Consider the following 25,038-nt stretch of genomic DNA (forward strand, 5'->3'; position numbering starts at 1 on the left):
ATCCACTACAGACCTAGTATTATCTGGCTACTCATGATTAAAACGTATGCCCCTTTTTCGTTAATAAAGTTTTAGAATATTTGTTGTTAGTCAAGCATAATATATATTAAACGTTATGCATGAGTGGTGTTATAATCATTTTAATTTGTAAGCCTAAACATCGGCGGAAAATAGTTTTATTTGTTCAAATTAAATTTTAAAATCATACAATTACATATTCTGTTCCACATATTTTCAGCAAATTTATGTTTAATTGTCTATTTGTTCATGTGTTATTTTTTCCTCCTGTAAGTTTGACGTTGTTGACAATATAAAACAAAATAAAAATAAAGGTTTGCATTCTTTATTTTATTTAAAATTAACTAAAAAAAAACTACAGAAAGCTCTCAGAGCTTCCCAATTGCATCAACTTTCTAATTATCTGCACTGGAAATACGCAGTTAATACACTTATTGTTTTAAGTTTGCAATCAAACTAGCGACTATAGTGTGACTTTATAAAAATGCAAAAATCGCCAATACTTTTTGCTTTGTTAGTTGCTGTGCATTTTTGTAGCGTTGATATGTCCGGCCCTGTGAGCAGTTTCATCAGAGCGCAAAATCAACAAGTTGCCGGATATACTGAAGGTATACAGCAAAGAGAGTTTGACAAATTTAAAATACATTGCACATATGCGATTTTTAAGATATTGGATATCAAACCCAGACTTACATAAGATGGTTACATCATAGAAATTAAACCGGAATAATAAATCTAATCATGTTTTGTAAAAGATATTGGAAGCATTTGTGGCGTGGTTCTAGAATCGTACCGCATTGAAACAATTCTTAAATCAACACACATTATTTGCTTTAGGATGTCTGCGGTAGTGTTTTGGTGTGGGTGGGTCCACTATTACCCTAACCCAAATAATGTTTGTTGTGATAGGATGCTAGACCAGTGCCGTAGTTGCACACATAGCATTTTAAGCAGACTTATATTTTAACGATATTTTTTTTTGTATTGCTGTATTAGGCCTCAATTGGAAGGTTCATTCAGCCTTGAAATGTCAATTAAAAGTGCATAATTCCAGTTGCACTTTTGGTTTTTAGTTGTAATTCATTTAGTGCTGCGCAAGTTTTATTATATTAAGAAAGTGGCTATTTGAATGGATAGATTTTTTATGCTCACCAATACTTGATTATTTATTGATTAGGGTTGGCGTTGGCTGCTGGGGTTGGGTGGTCGTATCAGATTTAATTTTGCGGGTTTTGCATATTTCCAATATGAGAATAGCCTTAAAATTATTTTTTAGTCGGGTAAATAGCGTCAGGAGATGCCTAAAGGCTATTTGACCGGATCGTTCTTTTACACTTGCACCCGTTAGTGAACTTAATGTTGATTTAAACTAATGGTGTCCTAGTGAATAACATATTAAATGCATTAAATCCGTGCATGTGTTAGCAGTAGCTTTATTAAAGCTGCATAATTAAAGGCTGCATAAAATCGCTCTCACGCAATATCCAAAGTTTTTAATCTTGCATAAGGCCTTATAGATTTTCTAACTGAAACAAAAATTATTTAAACTTCTTTTATGTGTTTAGACACTGAGGGCCACTGGAATGGCGACTACTTCTTCATTTTTGCAACTGATCCCCAACCAGGACTGATTAATCAAGTCAAAGAAAAGGGAAATGGTAATTTTTTTAGTTTAAAAATGTTAACTATGCTGATTGACTTGGCGAATGACTTATTTGTTCAAACCAGTCACCTGTGTCCAGTCAGCATTCTATGGCAAGTGAACACCCAACATTTTTTCAAGAAATCCATGTGCACACCTGATTTTTTTTGCACACTGAAATTTGAAAAAAAAATTAAATATGCTTTTGCTGCCAGGCATTGATTCAATTGTAAAATTGTTCTTCAGGCAAATTTTTAAATTTTATTTAGACTGGACCGGTGCTATTATCACTGTTATTTATGATTTCAGGATTACAACCAATTTGAAGCTGTTTGAAAGTTACCAAGATATTAAAATCCTTTAACCAGCCTACTTAATTTTCTGGTTTACAACCAAATTTAACCAGCCTATGTAACTATAAATTTGTGTCAACTGACAACAATTAAACATGGCAATGTATTTTAGGTAGTGAATGGAATGAAGAAATTAGAAGAATTGGCCAGATTAATGCTGCTTTAAATCAGATAACACCAAAGCCTAAATTTATGCTAATTGGTGGTGATATACTCAATGCTTTTCCAAGTAAGTCTATCATTTTAAATCAAGAAGGAAATTTTATTAATAATTGTAAACAAAATGTTTTTTTCCGCATATTGAATTGAAATAACTTGATCTGTTGAAATCATTTTTGCAGCACAGGAATATCGTAATGCGCAGTACGCTGATATCCAGCAAGCTTTTTCGGAGTATAATATTCCAATATTTGTGATCGGTGGCAATCACGATGTTGGAAACGTGCCCACCAATGAAAGTCGCGACATTTACAATCGTGAATTCGGGGATGAATATTACAGTTTTTGGGTGGGCGGCGTTTTCTACATCGTTCTCGACTCTCAATACTTGTTTGATAGTTCGATGACACCAGAACGGGCCGCAGCACAGGAAAGATGGTTTACAACTGTTCTTGAAAAGTATGTTGTTGAATTCGCACAATAGTGTGTTTAAATGTAATGCTCAATATTCCTTATATGGCTATTTTTGGTATTTTTTAATTTTACTTATTTTGTATTTCTTTCTTTTATTAAAAAGTTTTAAAAATCTTTAAAATATCTAAATAAAGTCATATGAAGAAATTTAGGTGTTCTACTATTTTACATTTATATATTATCCTTTAATGCCCAACTGAGCTGCCGTTTTAAATATGTGTAACTTTATTTCAATAAATATAAAGGGTAAACTTTTTTAACTACATAAATTTCGCCATGTTTCTTATGGCGCAAAAGTACAACCCCCGTATTATGGGATTAAAAACTGCTAATATTCCAGTATGACAAGTGCACCTGTGATTTTTTTTCAACAATAGACCCACCCCCCTGTAGCGACTTTTTAGTTATGTTGAAAAACTTATGATATTATCCTATATTCGTTTAATAAGTAACAAAACCTAAAGTCGCTGAGTGAGTCCTATCCGGGTAATTATAAGTTCTATTCTGTCCTTAGGAATAATCAAACACAACAAATGTATCTCTTATATATATTGTATATATTGGGTTAAGTGTAAAAGATGAGCGTTAATAACTATCACAAACAAGAGTTAGCATTAATATCGGCATTACACAAATCTACTTGCAATATTATTGTCAAATCATAACATGTTACTGGAATAACCACGAATCAAAACTGGCATATTAGAACCGAATCGTTCTCAAATATATAGCACAAAAAGCAACACAATTTAGCAAAGTCATCACGCTAACAATTCTATTTCTGGCCAAGTTGGTAAGTTAGAAACACAAAAGTCCATCAGTCGTTCAAAGACCTGCAGACTAGGCCAGCAGGAAATTGCTAAGTTAACAGTACGCGGGACTGGGCGCCCAATTATCTCGCCCGAGTGACCATAGCTTCGGGCAGCGAATTTCGCTCGCACGCACAGGGTACATTAACATTCTATGCTCTAAATGACAGAAATAAAACCTTTGTAAAATATTACGCGAAAAAGATAGAAAGGAACAGATTACAACTACATTAACTTCGAAATACAAAAACACTTTAGAATTATCGCCGTCTTAAAACCTATTTAACAATTCGTAATAACTCCTAATGATAGTGGAACTTTGAGATTGTATGCTTGTGACAATTAACAAATTTAGGTGTCTACTGTGTTGATAAACACGTAACACCCCCTAAAAATGAATATGCACCCGGTTTGGTCAAACGTTATAGTAGCGAGGTGCACTTTTGACCTTAGTTGCACCCAGTCACCCCGATTTTTTTGGGCCAAGCACCTTCGAGATCTACCTTATAACTTATTTCTATGTGTTATTTTATTTTGGCTTTTTTGTGCATTTTAATGTTTTGCTTTATATACTTCAGGTTAGTGGTTTGTTTTTTAAGTACCTTTTTTTATTCTTGTATAAAGTAGGAAATATTGCTTTTTTAGATAAAAAGTAACAACAAATCACAATTAATTGCAGAACAATACAACAAATTTTTTTCAATGTAAATTACATTTAAATGTCTGTTTTTTTAATTATTAGCCTGATAATTTTTATTGCTATTATGTCCAAAATATGGGTTTCATACTAATGTCAAAATTAAATAAAAAATGTCTCATCGCGCAATTCAAAAACCATTCTCCTACCTTTATTGGGCCGAGCACCTGAAAAAACTGCCTTACTTTTCAGACGACCATAGATTTACTTTTTACTCTGATTCAGAGCAAAGAACAGTGGAAGCCAGCATGTTGTTCTTTTCATGCACATTCCCATCTTCATAAACAACGTGGACGAAAAAGACACCTACTTCTCAATAAAGAAGACCGACCGACTTGCATTGCTCAATCGATTGGCAGATGCAAGGATTAAAAATGTGTTCTCCGGTCACTATCATCGTGAGGGTGGAGGTAACTGGACCAGGGTAAATGGAAACGGCGAAGTCGACAAAGTGAGCTATAGAAATAAAACGGACACTTTGAATGTTCAGCTGATATTGTCTTGTGTATAGCTTGTTTTAATTATTTTAATATTCCAACATTTTTGCCAAGCTTTTGACAAGACAGACAATAATCTTAAAAACGATTTGGCTAGTACCATTTAATTTTTTTCTATGTTTAAAATTATCATTTTCTCTGTGGCAACATGGATTTACCATCACTTTTTCATGCTATGTAGAAAACTAGCAAACCATGGCCAATATAAACTAATAATATTGGTATATTTATTAGCATATACTTCACTTAGGATTATTTTCTTTAAATGTCTTCACCATTTGCTGTGAATGCAATTGTTTTTTTATGTTTTTAGATTGAAATAGTGGTTTCCTCGGCAATTGGATGTCAGTTAGGTGAACAACAAGCTGGTATCAATGTTGTTAAGGTAACTGAAGAACAAGTGAGCCACACCTACTATAGCATTCCTGACATTCCCACCCTAGTGGATTTTAACTAAACTTAGCAACTTTCTTCATTGATCAACTTCTTTTAGTGTGTTTTTTATTTTGGCTTTTTGAGCGTTGTAATGTTTTGCATTACATACTTCAGGTTAGTGATTCTTTTTTTTTAGATACTTTTTTCCCTGTATAAAGTGGGAAATAAAATATTGCTTTATCCAATAAAAAGTAACAACAACCAATAAAAAGTAACATATTTTCAATATAAATTACATTTAAAAGTAATTTTTTAATTACTAGCCTGATTATTGCTATTTTGTGCAAAATAGGTCTCCTACTACTGTCAAAATTAAATATTTTTTTTAATCGTGGAATTAAAGAACCACTGTCCTACCTAGATCTAAATCTACTGCTGCAACTTCAAAATGTCCGCCCCGCCAAATGTTTTGTTTTTCGATGTTGAAAACAATATTACACGACTCAAGTACCATAAATGCCATTTAAGAAAAAAATACCTTACTTTGAAGTATAATGGTTCGAACATGAAAGCCCATATAGAATTAAGTAACATTTTGAACGTTTCAAATATTAGATAAAGAAATACTCAACTTGTTCAAAATGCTACGTACTTCAATATGGGCTTTGATGTTCCGACTACGTTTAAAACAATACCTTACCTAGTTAATAAACGCAAGAAACTTTTCATGTTTTATCTCTAAAAGAATGTGAATTAGTTTGCTGCTCATGAGCGCCCAATAATTTATCATGCTGTCATATGTTGCACTGAATATGTGAATAATAGAAATCACCTTGACCCTTGCAAGATAAATGTTGACCTTAATTCCTGATCAGTAACAGCAAAATAATCTAGCAAAGCTAGCAATTCAGGTCAGACACATTAACCAGATCTTAAAAGATATATATATGTTATGTGTTTTACTGATTTTATTGCTACATTGATCAAGAGTTGTTACTTTCCTCAAACGTCATTTCGTGTTTTATAATCGCCAAATATTCCTCCTCAATTGTTGACTGGATAGTGTTCTTCTTTAATTTTTTTGTTCTTTGACTGTAAAATTTTTAACTTCATGAGCTGTTAATATTGTGCGAAAACATCTGGCCTTTCATTTGTAATAACTTCAACTGTATGCTTAGCAGATTTTTTTAAATTTGGTTGCGCACTTACATTTTCTTCTAATTCGTAAATATCCTTTTCCCACCTTATAAACTGGTGAACATTTTAGACAAACTTTTCTAGATTAATGTAAGATAAATGCTGCAGTATTGTTATAAAAACAGTAAAATTGTATTTTTTAGGTTAGAAAAATGTTTTTGGTATTATTTCATTTATTTTATTGACAGTTAATTAACATTTGCTGTATTGTTCTCTTTATAATTCGAATCTATTATCAGGCCACCTTTCGTGCAATTTTTATGTTTTTTTGTGCCAAATACCTACTTGTACTTCATTAATCTTACGCAACCCTAGTTCAAGCCAAAACTGATACTCAACAAAAATCTTCAAACGCGTTTTTCTTCCCCAAAAACTTGTCTGTTGTTAAAAATTTAGTACCAATTTACTTTGTGTTCAATATTTTGTTATTATCGCAATTATAATATCATCCAGCAAAAACTTGTAGTATCCATAAAACAGACTATTTTTTTATGGATGTTGTTTATTTTTGTCCAATCTTTCAAAACACATTTTATGTAATGCTATTTTGAAAACTCTTGGATGCAACTGTTAGAAGTTTAGCAAACAAAATATTTTAATTTTTGTTTAAATATGTTTACTATAAAACCGGTAACTTTTTGCAAATCAACATTTTATTTTTTGCAAATCATTTTTCTGTTCTAACAAAGTTGTTTTTCCTGTTGTAGATCTTCTCTTTAGAATGTAGTCAAATAAATTAAATTCTTTCTGTATTTGTGCCGCTAGCAAAAATGGAAGATTTGAAAATGAAGCTAGACACTTACAAGGCACAGCTAAATCAGGTTAGTTTTGCCTTTATTAAAAGTTAATTCCACATCATCGTTATTGACCCACTTACAAGCGTTTCAGCAATATCTTATGTCATTATCAGTGTAAAAGTTCAAGAATTGTACACCAATTGAATTTTATACACTTATCATGAGATATTGCCAAACTGTTTGTAAAAATTATTTCTTTTGATTTTAGTGAATTTTAAACCTTTAGTATTTTTATTGTATTCATATAATTTCAACATATTGTAAAAACATGCCAACTTTGGTCTTTTAGAAGGACTTAAAATTAGCTTAATTAAGGCAAAATATTTATATTCTTTGTTGTCATTTTTTCTACTTGTTTTTAACTTTTTTTAGATTGAGCAAGCAATCTCAATTGGCCAAAGTGACGGTGAACTTTTGACCTTGCAAAACGACATGAAAGAGTTAATTTCGCTCACCGAGGAAAGTCTTCTTGCGTACGAAAAAAGCAAACTCATGAATTTGTTGGATGAGGATCCTAGGGTTAGTTTTAAGTAAGAAAATAGTAAACATTTTACTAATACCTAAAATAATAATCTATTTTTATTTTGGAACATACGGATCTGTTCATAAGTTTAATGGTGAAAATAACGGCCCAAATAGACGTTAAAAGCGACATGCTTTATTTTAAAATGTTTCGGCATTTTCTTGATCACTGATGATGGCATTATAAATTGCCGAAACGTTTGAAAATAAAGCATGTCACTTTTAACGTCTATTTGGGCCGTTATTTTCACCATTAAACTTATGAACAGATCCGTATGTTCCAAAATAAAAATAGATACTACATTTAATTTAATATTAATTTGGTATCGGAACGTCACTGATACCACCCTAGTATCGGACGAGTACCCATACTACACCGTTGCATCAGTTATCTGACATCCCTAGTTGGGTATTTTAACCGGAATTGATCAATCACATTTGTTTAAGCTGAATGTGTAACTGATTTAGGAATCGCATATCAGCAAAACAGAAGAAGAGAATGCTGTGGATGATGAAATGGCTCAGTTCTACGCTGAATTAGAGGCTGAAAACCAAGGTGAAACACCTGAGCATTTGTCTGGAGCAACAACCAACAATGTGCAACAAAAAACTGCTGTAAAACCCTTCCCACACAAGTTTTCCAACGGCAGCGGCTGCCTTTTAAACGAAGAATTTTTGGACACGATCGAAAACTGCAGCGACATTTCCGGTAAGAAATGCCAGGCGCCGATATCCAACGACTGGTCGGGAACTAACTATCACAACGCTATGATTATGAGCGTGATTGAAAACGACAAAGACAGTGAAGATGAAGTGATGGTCAATGTTTTGTTCCTCAACCCAGTTACGGAGCAAATGAAGTTGTGTCCGTATTTGCTCGATGGAAAATGCAGGTAAGGCATTTCAATGTAAAAATGCTTTCTAATTTTTTTAAGTATATATGCATTCTTAACATTAATAGTGTTAAAAATTAACAATGCATTTATCTTGCAAGAGTCAAGGTGATTTCTATTTTTCACATATTCAGTGCAACAAAATTTAACAATATCGTACTTCCATGAAAAACTAAATGTTTATAAAAATCCCTTTTCCATTTCAAGCAAATTGTAATTGTAATTTTTTAAAGGATGTAAAGAAAAAATTTTCTCCTAAGATAGCACCATCAGTTTCTCAGTTAAAGTGAATAAATGGTACAAGTAGAATTGCTGTAGGTATCAACTCTTTGATGTTTTATTTTAAAAGGAGTAACTTTTATTTTGGTAATACATTGCATTTTTTAGGTAAAACATTTTGATGTTATTCCCCTTTGTTAAAATGTTCTTTTATTCATTTTTAACATAGTGAGAAGGCAGTGTGAAACAAAATTATTAAATGCAAAACAATTTTTTTTTCTCTCATAGGTTTACTACAGAAACATGTAAATACTCCCACGGTCATCCTGTGAGCTTGTACAGCCTCCGAACTTTTAAGGAACCTGATTTCAGCAACTTTACCACCGGGTGTAGTTGCATTGCAAAGCAGCCGAGCGGTTTATGGGGAATGGCGTCTGTGATTGAAATACTCGAAGATCATCAATTTTCCGTGAGGTAAGCCCAAGAATGGTGGATTGTAGTGGGTGTCAGTGTTTTAAGTGGTGTTTGAGGCTGAATTATGACCGAAGCTTGTAACAAAGTATTTATATATATTTTTATATCGATTAAATATTTCTATTTTACAAATATGTACATGAAAACCATAAACTTGGCAATTTTAAAAATCCCTAACCTGATTATTTGGATGTTAGCGACAGCAAATATGTATGCCCTACATTTATGATGTTTAAATTACACTTATTGTGCCCATCCATTACTAATTCCCCTTTAATATATATATTTTTATTTTTTACATAAAATGACTCCTTAAAAAACAAAAAATATAAGTTTCTGCAATATTGTGAATCACTATCATGTATCACTGACCAGTAGTAAACATACAATGAAATGAAAGTTGGCAAAAAGTTGTTTTCTTTCAGCTTTCTACACAACAAGCTCACCTGTACGCTTGGAATTTCTGACATTCTTCCAAACATTGAGGACGACAGCAGCAGTGACTCGGACGATTCTGATGTCATAACATTAGACGATGGACTCTCTTTCATAGGAAGTAGGTTTCCTCAAAAAAGTTTTTCTAAAAAAAAAAAAAAATTATACAAGAAAAAAGATTTGTGTTCTTCGAAGCCTTTGAAATTTAAATTGTTATATGAGGGCCTCAACAAATTTCCAGTTACCGATGAAAGTATGCCTACTTTGCGCTACAATCAGCTACATTGTATGGTTTTACTGTAAACACGCCATGAGAATTGTGATCTAGTTCAGGGTCACCATTACAAATCTTACAGAAATTCGGAAAAGTAATTAATTTCCCTTGTATCACTGCTTATTTATTGGAGCATCCTTACAGCTATCAGTTAAGTTCCCAGACATCACCCTGATGATATAGCCTTTGTTGAATAACCTATTAAATATTTAATACATTATTTTGCCTCTAATGTCTAAACCCGTCTTTCTCATATGATAAATACACTAATTTTATCCAAAACTGGTAAATAAAACACTTAATTTTAGTCAAACTTATTTTTACTTATTTTTTTTGACCGAACCTGTCAAGTAATTTTACCTAAACGACTTAAGTCAGGTCAAGTCACTTCTAAACATCGACTTAAGTGTGAACAACACTGGACTTTGCAATCCTCATTTTTTGTTGCAGTTCGCCAGAAAATTGACACTTCCAGAGTTGGTTCTTGGGAAGAACATACAAGAGGTATCGGTTCAAAGATTATGAAGCAACTTGGGTGAGTGGTGCACTTTGGAAAAATACACCTTTGAATGTTAGTATTTTACTCCATTACCAATATAGCTGTTATAGTTTTGGAGCATAATGGTTGGAGGTTGTAGTAAGACGTAATAAGAATATCAAAGCCCATACAGAAGTAGGTAGCATTTTGAACGTTTCGAATAACTCTTTATTCATTTTCAACATCTGATTCTTCTGTATGGGATTTCATATTATATTTTATTACGTCTTAGCTGTTATACATTTTCTTAAATCACGTCCTTTCAATAATTCAGAGGTCAAATTCGCGAACAAAATTTTAAATAATATTGCACTTTAAACCTGGTGTTGTTAATTTCAGCTACAAACCCGGCCAGGGGCTCGGTAAAGAGGGCCAAGGACGAGTGGAACCGGTTCCGGTCGAGGTTCTGCCACAGGGAAAGTCCCTGGACCACTGTATGGCTCTCAAGGAAAGAAAGAGGGCAATGGCAGTAAGCTGAACTTTATAGTTGAGAAATAAAATGACCGCAATTTTTTACGAATGCTTATGATGCGATTTGAAATCGACTTTAAAAAAATCGAACTATCCAAATACAAATAATTTCCTAGTGTTTAAGCCTTAAGGTATATTTTCAACTTCATTAATTTTAACGTAGAAGTGTAATTGCCAAAAAAAATAGCAGCTGAATTGAAATAAATGTTAAAAAAGCCAAAACTAAACATGTTATATCCAGAACATTATAATATAACAAACCACTCGGTTTTTGTTTCGTGCTTCGATTGCAAAACAAGACAAAATTACTGACTGTTGATCAAATCACTCTTTTTTTTATTGGGTCTGTTGTCGGTTGGCAAAAACATAAAATATCGGGTATCAGTCCAAAAAAGTGATTTCAGTCGATCTCGAATTCATAATACCGGTGTTAAGTCATTTAAAGTCCAAGTCAAGCCATTTGTAAAATAAGAAAATCTTTTTTGAATGAATAACAAGTCGAGTCCCATGACAAGTCAAGTCATAATTAGAGCAAGTCAACTTCAAGTCAAAAACAACGTAAGAAATCAAACGATTTCACTAACTGCTGTTTTTCTTCAAGGAAAAACGAGCCGAGGACCGTATTTCGGTGAAGAAGCACCGCCCTTCATCCGTCTTCCAATTCCTCAACAAAACCCTGGGCGACGGTGGCAAAAAACAAGCTGCAACTTCACGTCTTCAGACCATTACAGCGCAGAAAGACTCGTTCGGCATCAAGCAGAATGGTGCTAGCTCGTCGCGAAAGCAACTGGGAAGTGAAATGGTGAAAAACGACCATCTTATAAAGAACTTGAGGGCCAGGGTGGAGAAACTGAGAGGATCTGTGGCACGGAACAGGGAAAAGTAAGAGTTTTTTTGTGATGTAAGATTATATCGGATCTGAGCCGACACCCGATGTCAAGTGGTAGGATCGGTACTCGTCCGATAATATCGGATCGGAGCCGATACACGATACCAAGTGGTAATATCGGTACTCGTCCGATAATATCGGATCGGAGTCGATACCCGATACCAAGTGGTAGTATCGGTACTCGTCCGATAATATCGGATCGGAGCTGATACCCGATGCCAAGTGGTAGCATCGGTACTCGTCCGATAATATCGAATCGGAGCCGATACACGATACCAAGTGGTAGTATCGGTACTCGTCCGATAATATCGGATCGGAGTCGATACACGATACCAAGTGGTAGTATCGGTACTCGTCCGATAATATCGGATCGGAGCTGATACCCGATACCAAGTGGTAGTATCGGTACTCGTCCGATAATATCGGATCGGAGTCGATACCCGATACCAAGTGGTAGTATCGGTACTCGTCCGATACTAGGCTGGTATCGGTGCCGATCCGATACCAAATTAATATAGGAATTTAAGCTATGATTTGCGATTTAACGCGGCGAATTCTATCTTAAAAGGGTATTTTTTTGAAAAAATGGAAATTAGCATCTGAAGATCACTGAACCTCCTAACACTAAAGCAAAATTTGCCGTAAAGCTGAAAAAAATCCATTTGAATATTTTCATTTTGTATATTTTGTTTGTTTGAACATAGTAATGACGTCACTGATACCAAATCGGATCTCGAGAGTTTTATATTGTAACCTTATATATAATTTACTAAACCTGTGTGATGATAAATATGGAAACTTCATAAACGAGTTATATGATGAAAAAGGGGAACTTGCTTTTTTAAGAGCAGTTTTAGGTTACGATTTTCTTTCTGATATTGCTTCACATTGTGCAAAACGCCACGTCCCCTATTACTCTGAAGGCTTCAGAGTACGATGCAATGTGTGCTATTATCGTTGGCGCACACTTGTGTGTGAAATGTTTTAGTCTCTATTTATTATAAATTTATTATTGTATGTTGATTCTAACACCCTTGTTTAACCCGTCGTAGAAATCCAAAGGTCGCAAAACAGTTGCAAGTAAAGCTAGACGAAGCTGTGGCCGAACTGAGGACGTTGAAATCCTCCAACAAGGCGATAGAAGCTCACCAAAGAAGAACCGACACACACCGAAAAATGACTAAGTTTTGATCTTGCTGAAAGAATTTGCTGGAACTCTTAACGTGAATAGGCCACCGGTCGAGGAAAGACATGGATGCGAGGAAGACATGGATACTGGGCGCTTGTAGCCCCCTGTTTTGCGTTGTTGGCACGAGGCTAACCAGAAAGGACGAAAAAATAGTTGAACCCTGGTGATTTTGAGTGCTTACCACATTTACAAGAAGTCTGTGTAACTCCAAGCAGTACGTTGTACGTGCTACTTAAAAATGCCTAAATAATTACAATTTTAAGTAAGTGTATGCCTTGACTTAAGCTTCGTTTTATTTTTGAAAAATACTCTTTGCTGTGTATGAGGAAACTAAACACGGTTTTGTCTGTTTTCTTGTTTAAGAATTGGTTTCGTCGAAGTATCGTGTTAAGCAGGGGTTCTTGAACTTTTTTTACACGGACCCCTCAAAAAGTGTTTTTTCGTAGAACATGGTCGACATGATTTTTTTTCAGATTTTTTTTACAACAAGTGGACTGAAAACCTGCTGTTTATGCCCGAAATTTGGGCATAAACCAGGTTGAGGTGGCTATAATCGGTTGTTATATTCCGCATACCAAGGCCATTTGTGAAAAATCGTAAAAATGACAAGCCTTGCCAAATTTTCGTGTTTTTCTAAAAACTTATAATTTTGCTGAAGTTTAATTTGAAACCGTTTTAATGCGTTGTTGGAAAATTAGGAAAGTTCACATTTTAATGTTTTACACAAATTGTTGCAATGAGTGAACGACTTTACAAAAGAGAAAATTATGGGTATGTAGCATAATTGCAATTTAAATTTTGTAACAATTTCAAAGTTTTGTTTTAACCTAAAATGGAGACTTTTCTTGGTAATATGCCGACCAATTTATCCTAAGCGGCAAAGTTTTTATTTTGAAATCATTGCAAATGATTCACACAAATGTGGGTAATTTTTTATGGATGATATGTAGAATGAAAATACCTTATATTTTATGTTTTTATTAAAGGGATAATAATACTGCTGATAATGATATTATTTTAATTAGGACCCTCCATAGCGTAAAGTTAAATGTATTGTTTACTGCTTTGTCAGTATTCGAACAATTGCCTTTGTTTTGTAACATTATTTGCCTGATGTTTTTAGGCGCCATTATTTATTATTATTACATTTTTGTTAGGTTAGCTGGGTTAGTTTTGTTGTGGGTGACTGTTAAATTTAAATGCAGCTACTGTCAGTGAGCTGTGTTGAAAGTAGATTAGGCGCGGTATTTCTGCGATGTATAAGTTTTCCTGCAAATATTGCCCAAACATAAATGCTGTATTATTATAGAGTAGAGTCAGTAAACGAAAGATGTTAAACAAAAGTTTGTGGTTTGCACTTGGGTACGAAAGGATTTTTAGTTCTAAAAATTAAAGTAACTTTTGGTTGTTGATTACATGAAGGTTTGAATTGTGGCGGATTACAAAAAAAAAGTTTTTTTTAATTAAGTCCAGTTTTCCAACCAACAATGAGGCGTTAAAATTCGTTATGCATTGTAAAAAAATCATCTGCACTAAAAATTGTTTTAAAAAGTATTACTATTTGTAAAATACCGCATCAACGTTAAAATGGTGAAATAAAAGGTAAATTATATATTTTTTTCTTTGCCTAAAATTAAAGAGATGATAAATTGAAATATACGTACTGTGTTTAACGGAGTAAAAATATCGCTAACTTAAGGGTTTATTATAAGAAAGAAACCACACTTTTAAAAAGTATTGTTTTATCTTACTGACCCCTTTTTAACCCAAAAATTGGCAAATCGGTGGTTGTGGCTTCTTGCTACAGAAGACTGTTAATCAGAGGTGATTCCCCTTACTACCATTGGATATTGGATTAACAACTCTATGTTGGCTGTGGATTTATCTTTTTATCGGCGCAACTGATTGGGTTAAGGCCCGACTGGATCTTTAGCACTGGTGGTTAAAGCTCAAATTGCCGTGGAGGTTGCTATAGAAACAACACACCAATGGTAAATACAAATTGCTAGCCTTAAACTTTATTTAAAAAAATAAATACAAGGACTTTTACGATAACTAAACCAATGATATATATTTGTTCATTTGTGGTGTTGAATTTTTAAAGTAGAACTGACTAACGTTAACGGAACACATCAAACAAACACCACGATTCAGAAAACGTTTTGCCAAATGTGTTTACGATATTAGTTTGCCCAATAAATAAATTCTTCGCAAAAAAAAACCTAGCTACGCAAGTCGAGAACGACCATAGCACCGTTGTCTGCTACATTCTGTTAGTAGCTTACTTGCGGTCAGATATGAACTTATGACTATCGCTAATGTGTATAATGCTTTAACATGGATCTCTTCAAATTAAGCTCTTTAGAATTTATAACTCGCTTTTTTATTGCGCTTCATTCAATTAATTTTGCATTTTTGTAAAATGAAAAAGTTTGTTTGTAACTAAACATTTACTTCAGTTGGGAGTCCATAACGACGAAATAGTTGAATTCAGTGAAATTTAGTGGCAAAATATATTTCTCTTTTTGTTTGTGTGTCGGTTTGAAACAACTCTATTCCTCCTCCGGTCAAATAAATCGACTCCACCGAGTTCCGAGTCCAGCTCCGACTTCACAGCCCTGTTTTCCAGACAATAGGGTGGCTTCCACAGCAAACCACTCGTAGGAATGTCTTCGAAGAAATCGATTATAATTTTTGTCTAATGTACATTTTTTGCCAAATTTGGTTTTTCACTCAATAAGTTCGGTATTTTGAACGAATTAATCTGTTAACTTTAATCAAATAATTTGCACAAAGGTGAGAAACGTGCTTCGTGAACTGTTACCTTCTCACTTTAGGGAGTAACGAAATCGGACGCCATTTTGTATCAATCACGCTTATGCTACAACGACGGTTTGTCATTTGATGCAACCAGCTGGTCTGACTGGCAAATGGCGCCGACATTTGCATATAGATTGAGCATGGACAATCATTTTGCTTCCAAAAGTAAAGGCTTAAAAATCAAACAGAAAGGAATTTTGGCAAATCTTTGGTTTCATCTTGAATAGGCATTTGTTTTTGCTGAACAAATAACATAACCATTTTAGGCCTTATCATAGTTTCAATATATCGTGGACCAATTTCCATATCTACCAAGCGAGTTTTAACCCAGCAGAGATTTTTGCAATTCATTTATATTATTATTATTATTTTTTTTTTTTTTATTGGGACCGTTACAGACAGTATGCCGCCATCACGTTTGCAGCCACACGAGAAACGTGGAAATATCGCCGGGAAACAGTTTCGTTCGTCGCATTAAAAGCTCTGCAAACACTGCGCGGCGCTTTTCAGATTGCTCCATAAATCTGGTTTATTACCCAAGCACGTCACGCATAAATACCTTACTTGTACACCTATTCGCGCGCTTTTCGTTAGTTAAGCAAGCATTTTAAAAAAAAAATGGGTTGCGCAACCAACTTAAAAAAACACAAAAAAACGTATAAATATCGAGACTTCGCTGGAAATCTACCTTTTGTAGAACAGCGTGGTTGTGACGACATAGATAGAAAAAATGTTGGAGTGAAATTAGAGTGTGTTAAGTTTTCGGAGGCATAGTTTCTATTATTATTCACGTTTAAATATTGGTTTGTATAACAATATGCCTTTATAGTATGAATAATGGGTTTGATCATTTTTAATTGATGTAACATTTTGGCTGTAGTTGACTATTATTTTAAATATTTTACAAATAACAGGATAGTCTGTAATTGTGAGTAAAGTATAGGTGCGTGGGTCAACCTAAAATAGCTTTTTTGTTTGCAAAGCGAGAGCTGCGCAGTAAAATAACATTGGCTTTAGCAAATCCCAAGATTTAAAGTACATGGCTAAAAGGATATTTCTGTGCAACACGTATTTATGCCTAGTCTGTCATTTCTTGAAAAATCCAACAGATAAATCACAAATAAAATTGATTTGTTTTTGACTAAGTTGTATGTGTAATGCTTTCGTCTGTCAACTATTTTTAGCCTGGTTTAATGAACAAAACAAATATTAAGTTTATAAAGACAGCACAAAACATATAAAACGTGTTAATATCTACCATTATACAAGTGCCCGAAAAAATAATCACGCATTGTTTTAATAATAAATTTCAAAGCCAAAAAGGTCGAGTAGGTCGACAGCATCTTGATTAAGACCTTTCGATACCAACTTGTATCATCTTCAGTTAATGTGACTGTCAAGATGCTGTCGATCTACTCGACCTTTTTGGCTTTGAAATTTATTCTTAAGCTACATTACAGATCTGTGCATAGTGTACCCAAACACAGTGTTGTTTCTTGAACTCTCAAACAAATATCTTTCAAAAGGCTGACTATTAATTGAGCAGACAGTTTTAAGCATTTTGGACGTTCTTGTTTAGAAATCATTAACAAAATGCATAGAGTAGATCAAATGTAAAAACAAAGATCGATTTTTGGTTTAATTGTTTTCACATTATAACTATTAACTCTCTAGATCAGTGATTTTCAAACTGTGTGCCACGGCATACTAGTGTGCCTCGTGAGATTCTCAAGCGTGTCGCGAAACTTCTTCTAATTTCGGAAAAAAGAGAGATTTATTTTACCAATAGGCATATACGAAAGCATTTTAGACTTAAATTCGCACTATTCATTACAAATCAATAATTTTGAGACATTAACATCTATCTATTTTGTCGTGCGTTAGGGCGATTGTAAAATTACTCTATTGTTGTTCTTTTAAAACTGTGCCGCGAGCCCAAAAAGTTTGGGAAACACTGCTTTAGATCGTCAGCTTCATAGTTGGGTGTTTGAAAAATATCATTTTAACTATTTTTTCATACTCAACTTTCATCGACATTTGTCGTAAAAAAACACTAAATTTATTTGGGTTATATGTGATAACTACATGCATTTAAGTATGATTTGTAAATGAACGAAGCGTTTCCACCTTAAAAAGTAAATTACATGGTATAGGCACCTCCTCTATTACAAGCAAAGTGTTAAATCATAGCTGTTTTGCGTGACTTGGTCAGCTGCGGATAAGACGGTGGTTTTCAAACTAAACGTGCCCCGTTAACTTTCTAAACTTTGTAAACAGCCTGTTTGTTATACCGAGTAGGCAAGCATGCGAGACTTGAATACAAACCATCCATTTAAAAACTGATAATATAAAAACATAATTAACACGTTGGTACCTTGCCATGTATTAGGGCAGATTCACAAGTTATAAAATTGTTGTTTTGTAGAAAGTTTGCCGCGAATATTATTGGGTTTCTTTACTGAGCCGCAAGCTAAACAAGTTTAAGAACGACTACAAAGCAAACATAACTTCAATCTTGCAAATATGCATAGCCGGTCTCAATATAAAAATCTGCGTTCAATAAACTTTTCCCCAAGCTTCCTGGGGTTGATGGATTGGGTTTAGTGGGTGTGGATGACGTCATGGTAATCTTTAAGAAAATTAAGTCATGGTGGTCTTTTGAAACGCGTATTTTGCATCCATTCTGACTGCAGCCCATGACATGCAAACACCAGGCTGCTCATGCTGGGAACGCACAATAAGGCCTACAAGGCAACAATATCTAAAGCCGAATAATCTATAATACCATGGTATTAAGACCAACGACATAATAAAGCCACATACGCAGTAAGATCTACGACAGATGAAGATCTAAAAAAACGTCGCCTAAAACTGCAGGGAGAGGGTATGGGACGATCGGGGGACATCGGTGCGGCATCGGTCGTTTTGGTGTTGACGTTTGGGCGCCCTAGTTTGAATGGCGCCGTTAGGGCACCTTTGTCCATGTTTGGGGTAAGTGGGGGTAACGATAGGGGTTAAAAATTGGGTTCGAGTTATTTGGGGATTTGGTGTTGTACTAAGGGCGGGTTTTGGGATTTGGTAAAAAGTCGTATAGACCTGATTCTGACCATTTAGGTCTTGTTCAGTCGGATTGAGCACTTGAACTCTGTGTTTTGTCCGATGTTTTGTTGTTATTACAGTCTTATGGCTGAAGTCCCTCTTGCCATTACTAACGTTCCAATAAATATGTACGGCGAACACAAAGGCAGCCCTGTGAAAAGTTTTCAACAGGTTGTCACAAGCTTGGCAAACACTTCATGCGTTTTATGGCGTACCTAAGTAAGCAATTGAATAGAAACGTGACGTCAAGGCCCAAATAAAGTTTCGCTTGAAGTCATATAGGCTTTACCATGAAATGAAAGCACACATTGTGTTTGACTTAACCCAGAGGTCGTCAACCTTTTCCTCATATAGGCCAAACCAAACTCCAGTTCCCGGGCCGTAGTAATTTTCCCCTTCTAACCATTATTTGGTTGATACTTGCTATATTTTGTTTTAATCCCGCCCATTTGGTGCTCATTACCATATGCAAGAGTGGGGGTACGTAGCCATGCCCCCTCCCCCAAACTGCAATTTTAGATTATTTTAATTACTTAAATGTCAAAATTTGTCTTTTTAGTATTATAAGCCTATTTTGCAAAATGGTTGTAGCCAAAAGGCGTCGTGCGTTTTATCAAACCCTCGGAAAAAAAATTAGCAGCTAAAACAATATTAAGGCGTTTTTGTCGCTTTGCGCAATAACACCTTTATAATGTGGCTTTTTTGACGTCACTTCTAAAAAAATGACATACCCTTAAAACAATAATATTTGATCCACAACGTAGATAACAAGGCAATATTACTCATTGCAAAGTTGATATTTTTAGTAACATATAGCAGCACGAGCGGCCAGTACTGTTACTAACTTGCATAGGCTGGATGATTTTGCAAGGCTAGCCGAATCTTGCCCGCGGGTTGTAGGTTACTGACCCTTTTATGACCTATCGTCAAACAGAGATAAAAATTCCCGACGATGGCTTTAGGTTTTCCATTCGAGGCAAAGGTTGGTGCTTGCACGAATTCACTCCCTTTAAACTTCAATTGTAAAAACACGGCTGTGCGAAACTAAATGCCAAGCAAACAAACTCGCGCGGTTGTAATCAGACTTGGACAACTGGATAATTCTATTTTTCTATATTAATGAGGCTGATTCTAGTCTAATTAAAAAAAAAAACTTGTGCGCTCCAATTCAAGTAATATTCTAATTGAGATTTTTACCAAAAAGTCTACTTATTTCACTACAGATTTAGTCTCTCAGTCGAAACAAAGTACGTTAATTAATTAATACTCTTTGGTCGGAACACTTGTAGTGCTATTTACAGCCTTAAAAGAATACTTTAATTAAAAATAATTCTTGTGTCAACTCTTGTTTATATTTTGGTCAATGTTTGGTTTAAATTTTTCTTAGTTCTAATCTAATTTTATAAAAACTGAACGTTCTAATATTATTTCTAATCTAATTTAAAAATGCTAAAATAAATCTAGTTGTCCAAACCTGGTTGTAATACCTCGATTTTGAGTTGTACTTTATTTTTAACCAGCTGAACCGCGATCTAAATATTATAATATAAATGATTTCCACAAAAACCTGCTTGGTGTCTTTTACAAGTTAGCGCCGGTCGAAAACAACCCACTCCTAAAATTTAATGAAACTGTGACATTGCAAGCGTGCCACGAATAGACCAGCTCAGGGTGGTCCAACTTATTTTCATCGCGGGCCAAAAACAAGGTTTAGTTTTTCTTGCAGGCCAATGTTTTAAAATAGCGATTGTTTGGCTTATTGCTGGCAAATTATACATTCTATTACTCTATGGCATATGTACTAACTTTATGAAATGCATACCGTTGTTCAGTTACGGTAGTTATGAAATGTCAACACCAAAAAATTAAAAAAACAAAAATTGAAGTGATATTGCTAGATTGAAGCAAAGCTGACTATCAGTTCGCGGGCCAAAAAAGCTGGACTCGCGGGCCAACTTTGGCCCGCGGGCCTGCAGTTGGACACGCTGTACCACCGTATCATGGCCAATACAAATCGCTACAATGATTTATTTGTCCTCTGACTTGAACTATTTTATTTTGACTGGAACGTGGTACTAACACTATAGTTTACGATACTTTGTGTCAGTGTTGTAAGGCCTAGTCATGTAATATGCGAAATGAATTTGGTCATATGTGAAATGAACATTCTTTTAACTGTTTCCACAATGAATAAAAAACACAATTAAACATCGTATAAAAGCTTGAGAAGCGCACCGCTCCGAACAAAAATCAGTCAGCAAGGTCTAAAACTTTATTAGAAATATGCATTTCGCCATATAAATGGCATCATCAGTTTGTCTTATTTCGAATGAATCTTTAAACATCGTGGTATATAGTTGAGATGTTATGAAAAAGTTTTTTTTAGTATTTGTACAAACCTACTAAATTAGCTGTTTGAAATGTACAAATGTTACTTCTGTGTAGAAACTGTGCTAGTAGTTGTATAAGTTGTGAACGTGAGCATTGCAGCGTGGTTCACCAATGTTGTTTGTCGAGCAAAGTGTTTTTCAAACCGTACTGTGGAATTTTTATTGTCCTATTCCAGGAATTTGCTGAAATGCATACATAAGACCGCGCTGTGAAATAGTTTCGTCTGGGTTGTTACATGTTCGCATACACTGACATCTAGTTTTTTTTTGCCTATTTCCTCACCTGGTAAACCCTAGTAAAGAACCGACACGTTTTCAGGGTGCCCTAAAACTTGTTTTTTCGTAAATGAAGATTTTTTGGCGTTTTAGCAATAGTTTGCTTGTGCTTAACATTTTCTACCTAAAACCTTAAGCGTAAATACAACAGCGAAGCTTTGGAACAATTTTCTTTACTGAAGTTTTTGTTAGCGAACAAAACTTTAGCTTTAATCAGCGTGAATTTAAATAATATTAAAGATGTCTTTGTTGGCTTCGGCAATATTCCCAATTTAAAAAAACAAACAAAATGCCGTTGGTGTGCTTAAGCTTGAAGTTTAAATAAAACCTAATTAAAGGCGAACACCTCATTGTAGTGTTTTTCAACCTCTTTTTGCGTACAACAGCGAACCTTTGGCGACCCAATTATTTTTGCTGATTGTTTTGCGAGTGAATAGGACACATCGCATTGCGGGCCGGATACAAAATTTTAAACCTAATTATTTTAATAGAAGGAAATTAATAACAACTGTTTGAAAACTATAGTGAACTTTATGAAATTGTTGTTCAGTATATTTTTTTATTATTATTTAGCGTTAAATTGCTTCCGACAACATGTATTTTCTTCATGAGAGCAAAATGCCTCGGGCGACAAATTAACCCGCGGTTTGTAGTTTGGTGATTCCTTATTTAGTGGGCTGCGTAAAACTGTACAAATTTTGTTGCTGTTTGGAAAATGCGTTTGGGATTTGAAACGTTTCTTCACATAAGTAAAGTTGATCACAGAGCAAACTGTTTTGCAGAGCGGTTTAAAATGACACTTAAAAACTGAGAAAAAAATTTGTGATATAACACCCTGAAAAAGTGTCGGTTCTATACGAGGGTTTACCAGGTGAGAAAATAGGCTGGCAGCACGCTAAAAACTATAGATGTCAGTGTATGCGAACATGTAACAACCCAGACGAAACTATTTCACAGCGCGGTCTTATGTATGTATTTCAGCAAATTCCTGGAATAGGACAATAAAAATTCCGCAGTACGGTTTGCAAAACGCTTTGCTCGACAAACAACGTTGGTGAACCACGCTGCAATGCTCACGTTCACAACTTATACAACTACTAGCACAGTTTCTACACAGAAGTAACATTTGTACATTTCAAACAGCTAATTTAGTAGGTTTATACAAATACATTAAATAAATTTCCATAACATCTCATCTGCATATACGATGTTTAATGGTGTTTAGTCATTGTGGAAACAGTTAAAAGAATGTTCATTTCACATATGACCAAATTCATTTCGCATATTACATGACTAGGCCTTACAACACTGACACAAAGTATCGTAAACTATAGTGTTAGCACCACGTTCCAGTCAAAATAAAATAGTTCAAGTCAGAGGACAAATAAATCATTGTAGCGATTTGTATTGGCCATGATACGCTGGTACAGCGTGTCCAACTGCAGGCCACGAGTCCAGCTTTTTTGGCCCGCGAACTGATAGTCAGCTTTGCTTCAATCTAGCAATATCACTTCAATTTTTGTTTTTTTAATTTTTTGGTGTTGAAATTTCATAACTACCGTAACTGAACAACGGTATGCATTCCATAAAGTTAGTACATATGCCATAAAGTAATAGAGTGTATAATTTGCTAGCAATAAGCCTAAAAATCGCTATTTTAAAACATTGGCCTGCAAGATAAAATAAACCTTGTTTTTGCCCGCGATGAAAATAAGTTGGACCACCCTGAGCTGGTCTATTCGTGGCACGCTTACAATGTCACAGTTTTAGTGAATTTTAAGAGTGGGTTGTTTTCGACCGGCGCTAACTTGTAAAGGACACCAAGCAGGTTTTTGTGGAAATCATTTATATAATATTTAGATCGCGGTTCACCTGGTTAAAAATAAAGTACAACTCAAAATCGAGGTATTACAACCAGGTTTGGACAACTAGATTTATTTTAGCAGTTTTAAATTAGATTACAAATAAAATTAGAACGTTCATTTTTTATAAAATCAGATTAGAACTAAGAAAACAAAAACCACAAATTGACCAAAATATAAACAAGAGTTGACACAAGAATTATTTTTAATTAGAGTATTCTTTTAAGGCTGTAAATAGCACCTACAAGTGTTCCGACCAAAGAGTATTAATTAATTCACGTACTTTGTTTCGACTGAGAGACTAAATCTGTAGTGAAAGAAGTAGACTTTTTGGTAAAAATCTAAATTAGAATATTATTTGAATTGGAACACACAAGTTTTTTTTTAAAATTAGATTAGAATCAGCCTCATTAATATAGAAAAACAGAATTATCCAGTTGTCCAAGTCTAATTACAAGCCAGTTCGTTTGCTTGGCATTTAGTTTCGCACAGCCGTGTTTTTACAATTGAAGTTTAAAGGGAGTGAATTCGTGCAAGCAACAACATAGTCGGTTACAATATAAAAATCTGCGTTCAATAAACTTTTCCCCAAGCTTCCTGGGGTTGATGGATTGGGTTTAGTGGGTGTGGATGACGTCATGGTAATCTTTAAGAAAATTACATCATGGTGGTCTTTTGAAACGCGTAGTTTGCATCCATTCAAACTGCAGCCCATGACATGCAAACACCAGGCTGCTTATGCTGGGAACGCACAATAAGGCCTACAAGGCAACAATATCTAAAGCCGAATAATCTATAATACCATGGTATTAAGACCAACGACATAATAAAGCCAGATGCGCAGTAAGATGTACGACAGATGAAGATCTAAAAAAACATCGCCTGAAACTGCAGGGAGAGGGTATGGGACGATCGGGGGACATCGTGTGGCATCGGTCGTTTTGGTGTTGACGTTTGGGCGCCCTAGTTTAAATGGCGCCGTTAGGGCACCTTTGTCCATGTTTGGGGTAAGTGGGGGTAACGATAGGGGTTAAAAATTGGGTTCGAGTTATTTGGGGACGTGGTGTTGTTTTAAGGGCGGGTTTTGGGGTTTGGTAAAAAGTCGTATTCTGACCATTTAAGATTCTGACCATTTAAGTCTTGTTCAGTCGGATTGAGCATTTGAACTGTGTTTTGTCCGATGTTGGTGTTGTTGTTATTACAGTCTTATGGCTGAAGTCCCTCTTGCCATTACTAACGTTCCAATAAATATGTACGGCGAACACAAAGGCAGCCCTGTGAAAAGTTTTCAACAGGTTGTCACAAGCTTGGCAAACACTTCATGCGTTTTATGGCGTACCTAAGTCAGCAATTGAATAGAAACGAATTGACGTCAAGGCCCAAATAAAGTTTCGCTTGAAGTCATAAGCTTTACCATGAAATGAAAGCACACATTGTGTTTGACTTAACCCAGAGGTCGTCAACCTTTTCCTCATATAGGCCAAACCAAACTCCAGTTCCCGGGCCGTAGTAATTTTCCCCTTTTAACCATTATTTGGTTTATACTTGCTATATTTTGTTTTAATCCCGCCCATTTGGTGCTCATTACCATATGCAAGAGTGGGGGTACGTAGCCATGCCCCCTCCCCCAAACTGCAATTTTAGATTATTTTAATTACTTAAATGTCAA

At 34.9% G+C, this 25,038-nt stretch overlaps 2 protein-coding genes across 2 annotated transcripts; both read left to right on the top strand.

Annotated features, from left to right (window-relative positions):
- Positions 1 to 371: 371 nt before the first annotated feature.
- On the top strand, positions 372 to 6,929 carry LOC146162798 (serine/threonine-protein phosphatase CPPED1-like). The gene is made up of 6 exons (XM_083383676.1): positions 372 to 626; positions 1,584 to 1,676; positions 2,126 to 2,242; positions 2,355 to 2,631; positions 4,378 to 4,603; positions 4,963 to 6,929. The coding sequence occupies exons 1-6, from the start codon at positions 503 to 505 to the stop codon at positions 5,104 to 5,106; spliced, it is 981 nt and encodes a 326-aa protein (XP_083239802.1). The 5' UTR covers positions 372 to 502; the 3' UTR covers positions 5,107 to 6,929.
- LOC146162799 (zinc finger CCCH-type with G patch domain-containing protein-like) lies at positions 6,927 to 12,924 on the top strand. Its single transcript, XM_083383675.1, is given in 9 exon segments — positions 6,927 to 7,042; positions 7,391 to 7,559; positions 8,031 to 8,433; positions 8,941 to 9,126; positions 9,552 to 9,682; positions 10,286 to 10,370; positions 10,713 to 10,842; positions 11,446 to 11,726; positions 12,786 to 12,924. Coding segments are annotated over 9 exon segments (1,575 nt in total). The 5' UTR covers positions 6,927 to 6,991.
- Positions 12,925 to 25,038: the final 12,114 nt, after the last annotated feature.

Source organism: Ascidiella aspersa, chromosome 3 (assembly GCF_963924565.1).
Source record: "Ascidiella aspersa chromosome 3, kaAscAspe10.2, whole genome shotgun sequence".
NCBI lineage: Eukaryota > Metazoa > Chordata > Ascidiacea > Phlebobranchia > Ascidiidae > Ascidiella > Ascidiella aspersa.